This window comes from Phragmites australis, chromosome 3, assembly GCF_958298935.1.
Source record: "Phragmites australis chromosome 3, lpPhrAust1.1, whole genome shotgun sequence".
Classification (NCBI taxonomy): domain Eukaryota; kingdom Viridiplantae; phylum Streptophyta; class Magnoliopsida; order Poales; family Poaceae; genus Phragmites; species Phragmites australis.
The window spans coordinates 1739607-1744654 of NC_084923.1; the positions used below are offsets into that span (position 1 = coordinate 1739607).

The 5048-nt window shown below is 48.9% G+C and overlaps 1 protein-coding gene across 1 annotated transcript; it reads right to left on the bottom strand.

The window, feature by feature from the left end:
• Positions 1-3212: 3212 nt before the first annotated feature.
• LOC133910857 (transcription repressor OFP8-like) lies at positions 3213-4335 on the bottom strand. Its single transcript, XM_062353096.1, has one exon. The coding sequence runs from the start codon at positions 4283-4285 to the stop codon at positions 3476-3478; it is 810 nt and encodes a 269-aa protein (XP_062209080.1). The 5' UTR covers positions 4286-4335; the 3' UTR covers positions 3213-3475.
• Positions 4336-5048: the final 713 nt, after the last annotated feature.

The following is a 5048-nucleotide window of genomic DNA, read 5'->3' on the forward strand; positions in this document are numbered from 1 at the left end:
GTGAGGGGAAGATCATATATAGATCCTGATCCAGACTGCCAGACGATTAAATACCATCGCCGAGGGCCTGGCAATTCCATCGTACTCCTCAATAAGGACTGCATTCCCTCGGAAGATCCAAGGGCCTTCCTCCATCACCTTTGTCCAGTCGCCCTTGCAGTAAAACTGGAGAACGAACAGGTTGTCGCCTAGGGCTTTGCAAGACTCCAGGCTTACCATCACTAAGTACAGTTCCACTGGAATGTACACATCACAAACCAGTATGCCAAGAAGGCGGTGTCCGGCTCACCTGTTTCCTTGACGTCGTCGTGGTCTCCTTCGTGTAGCCATTAAAGCTGATTCTGCCAAAACAAGGAGAAAGACAACCATCTTCTCGGCGTTCAAGAACGGGTCCCGCCAACTTGGCCTTCGGCGACGCACAGCGGCTGGGTCGCTGGGAGGCTCTCGTGTGAACGAATACGATCAGATAGGGGTACACTGGGCGCACAATCGGAACCACCGGACGCCTCCGGTTGGGGGAACCAGAGGGGAGCACGCAGCGAACGACCGGAACGCAGCGGTGCTCGACGGGACAACGACCGGGGGATGGTCGGTAAACGAAATATCGACCACCCCTTAGTTCTCTCATGCCAGTTCGATCGGATTTGTGCGGCCAGGATTGGCATGGGTAACTAAAAAAGGGGTACCCTCCTCTTCGTCGCTCATCTAGTGATACGTCGTCCGTTCAACGATTCATTGTGCTCCGACGGGCCGCGGCACTGGAGGACGGGAGGCGCGCGGACGCAGGGCCTTGTTGGTGGGATCCGTTCTTTCTAGCTAATCAGCCCAAGGAGGCAGTGGTCGTAGCGATAAGCATCTCCCCCGACGGCAGAGCAGAGCTTCGGAAGCAGCGTGGGACAATCCATGCGGCTATTGGACAAACCGAGTGACCTGACCGCTGTCTGCTGGAAGAGAGCACGCTTATCTAAGGATCATGTTGGCTTCTTTTTCGCAAGGAGCTTATAGGAGATACTGTGAGGCTGAATAGAGATGAAGAATAATGAAATTTAAGAAATAAGGTAGCTGTTAAAGATAAAAAAAAATAGATGATATTATAAAAACTGTTAGTAGATACTGTAATAGTGTTGTATAAGACGAATTTTTAGAGTATTTGTTGAAAATGATCTTACAAAATCATGACAGAGATGATCATGTGATGTTGAGCTGGTCATTGATTTGGTTGACAAAAGAGGTCGAGTTCGATCAGATGTCACATGCATTTGTGTTATGTGTGTCGCGTACGTGTTCGTACTTCGTACAAAGCAATGTCGTCGTCTCTCCCTACTTGCAGGACTCGCTACGTCGTGGCGTCCCGACGCCTCCTCCTCCGCCTCGCCTTCAGCCGCCGCGTCACGCCCAACTCCATCCGCTGTCGCGCCCAAATCCGGCGGCCGCCGTCACGCCCGACTCGGGTCTCAGCTCCTGGCCTTCCTCTTCCTCTTCGTTCTCCAAAGTTTTCAGAAGGTGACTTGAATTTTTGTGCATCAGAAGCTTTTCAACTCACAAGTTTTTTTCCTCAGTCGAAAGGTTTTCGGCTTGAATTGAAAGCTATTTGTGTCGAATCGAAAGTTTATTTTTTTTGCAGTGAACCGAAAGCTTTTCCCCCAAAGTCAAAAGTTCTCCCCCCAAGTCAAAAGTTTCTTCCTTTGAATCCAAAGCTTTTTGTTGCCTGCACTGGAAGTTTCTGCCCTTGAATCAAACTTTTTTGCCACAAATCGAAAGTTCTTGTTAACGAATCCAAAGCTCACAAATGTGAGAGGGGACCAGAACGGAGGCTATAATTGTGATGTTGAACTAAATACACGTCTAAAAATATATGATGCGCCTAGCGTGTAACGATAAGTTGTGACAAACAATCAAACATTGTCTTAAACTCGAAGGCCAAGCGCTAACTAGTGCGTCCTAATATAGTTTGCTCGACTCTGAAAAAATGGTTTGCTCAAAAAAAAGTTCAAATGTGGTTTAATGGATTTCACACTCAATTTTGAAAACAAACTAAAATGTACCAAATTTAAACATGTTGAAACGGCACAAGACAACTCAAAGACTCCATTTGGAACGTATGAGTTTACATGAATCCGTACAATTCCCCACAACAATCTGACAAAATTCCCGTTCCGAATGAGGACTAATGTTTTTTCGTGACCTGCAAGATTTATCACAGTGGGCTCGGTATGCCAAATGGGAAGTTGACAACTTGATAACATAATCTGGTTTTAGCGATACCAAATCTGCAACTATTATTTTTCAGGGAGGAATATGCAGCTAATTGTTCAGCTGCTTCTTCCAATCAAGGAATTAAGACGTCTGTACCTTTTGGACACATCCTGATATTATGCATCAGTTCATCAGAAGCTAATTGACCTCTACCACACGCTGCATAAAATACCCAAATGCGTCCATGTCCATACGGCGCGCGGCAGAGACCAAGAAAAAAATTTATCGATAATTTTTTTAATCGTAGGTTAGCGATAAATAGGATTATCGGATTTATCGAAATACTATCGGCGATAGATAAAAATTTTCGGACAAAACTTAAAAAAAGGGGCTCAATTTATTTAAAAAACTACATAGATTGCATCAAATCATTTGACTAAAAAATAACACATAAATAAATTAGGGTTAGAGGGGTGGTCTGGCGACCTGCGGGCCGACGTTTGTTGAATCCAGAAATAAAAAGACATCAAATTCAAAAATTATCAAAATTTTTGATCGATAAGTAAATTTACTGACTCTGCCGATAAACAAGATTATTAGGTTTATCGATTTTTTTTCGACGATAAATTTTTCACAGTCAGAGACCAAATACTCCACATCAGCGTGTAGGCGCCGACACACATGGCGATTGGCGACGATGAAATCGCGACGTCAGAAGAGAACAACGAAAATGTTGCTTGAGATCGACGGCAAACATACCGCGATTCGATGTTTCACCGAGCGAGCTATGACTACGAGGCTTCGTGCTCCTCCGCCGACGCAGTATCCATCACCTCCTGCTGCTACTCGCCACGATCGACGACAAAAGAAGATAAGTTGGTAGAGTCGTCTCGTCTCTGTCGCACTTTTGCTTCCTACCGACGAGCAGCCTCGCGAAGATCACGGCCGGCCGGGCTTCCCTGCCCTTCCCTCTGTTTCCTCTACCATCTCCAAATTAACAAACTAAAATGTTCTCTTGCCGATGTTGCCTTCTCCTTCCGCGCACCACGCATGGTGTGGTCGATCGAAGTAGTAGTGCAGCACGCAGCTAACACAGTAGCACCATGCAAAATTCACGGAGGTTTTAGTGTTACGTAAGATATGTACAGAACGCAAGAAACTCGCGAGAATGAAGCACAGATTTCAGGTCACGGCACAGAAAACCACGCGTGCAAGGCATATGATTGTACGTCTGTACATTTCGGACAGCAACAATTCACGAGGGCGGATCTTAATTGTCTCACGGGACTGTAGCTAACGTGTCAGCGCGAGCGTGCGGACGTTTGCTGGCCCTACTTCTGTACGAGATTCCTGTGGCCGGGAGAGGTGGCGGTGCAGGGCCGTGGCCGCCGCCGGCGAAGAGCTCCTCCCAGACGTCGGCGAAGGCGCGGAGGATGAGGTGGTGGTGGCGCGCCGAGTTGAGCGAGAGGAACCGCTGCAGCAGCTCCCGCAGCTCCGCGCCGCCGGTGATCCCGTTCTCCACGATCATCTGCACCATCGACTGCCGGAAGTCGCCCAGAGGATCGGCCGACTCCGTCACCACCGCCACGCTCTCGGACTCCAGTCGCCCGACGCCGCCGCCGCCTCCCAGATCGCTTGCGCTCCGCCTGTGCCACGGCCGTCTTGGCGCGTTGCCACCGTGAGCGCCGACGTCGTCCCCGCGTTCCCGGACGCCCAACTCGCGGACGCCGCGCTCCAGCTCACGTAACTGCCGCAGGAGCGCGTCCACGCTGGGCGTGCCCTCTGCGCTCGCGTCCGCGTCGTCGGCGTCCACATCGCGGTAGCCCGACACGACCGTCGTCTTCGCAGCTGACACTGGCTTCACCGCAGACGCCGTTGTTGCGGTCTTCATCGGTGTCGTCGTGACAGCGGAAATGTTGGCGGCGGCGGCGCGGGAGATGGTGGAGACAGACTTGGAGCCACCGCAGCCGCACATGAAGCCGCGCGCGGCCTTCTTCTTCTTCTTGGCGAGTAGGCCCCCGGCCGCACCGCGCCGTGTCGTCGCTTTCATGCTCTGCCTTCGGTGCAGAACAAATGTGTGTATGCGCATGACTAGCTCAGCTAGTGGGGAGCTACAAGCTTAAGAAGAGCCAGGTGAAATGGAGCACTATCGCTTCTGCGGTGCGGCGGGATCTACTTTAACATTAATAATTCCAAGCGATTTGATTTGATCAACTGAAAGTTAGTATCCGGCTAGTGGTTGCTAGGCAATCAACATCAGTTTTTGTTCGATTACCAGCGGTAACAATTGGCGCAAACCAGTGATCGGCTCCTGGTGAAATGAAGGGCATGGAGTTACCTGATCTGTTTCATGTGGGCTAGTGGTAAATTGGAACACGAAAATTCTACTAGCTTATGTGAACCTATGACTTATCGTGATCATTTATTTGTATTTGAGATTTGCATCGGAGGGATAGATGATAAAAAAAAAAAAGGTAAGTGAAAGAATTAACATATGTATGTGTATTAAATGCGAGGGATGGATGGCCGAGTTAGATTGTGCGTGCCTAAGGATACGTGCTTTTGCATTTCTCGTAAATTGGAGTGTGTTGTACACTAACCATGCATGTTCTTTCCAAATAATGTCTTGAGAGTTGAGATACTGTCTGTTTGTTTGCACCTGCAAGCCAAGTTAACACGAAACGCGACCAAGGTACGTAAGAACCGCTAGTGTATCTCCCAGACTCCGTTCTGTGCTACTTCCAGCGAATACAACAGAGTAAAAGACAGGAGACATCAGAAAAGGGTCCAACAAACGTCAAAACGATTTGACAGGAGATTTGGATTGGCCTAACCGATTTTTTGTTACATTT

Coding starts and splice junctions, on each gene's coding strand:
- LOC133910857 (XM_062353096.1), bottom strand. CDS start 4,285: ATGCGCATACACACATTTGTTCTGCACCGAAGGCAGAGCATGAAAGCG.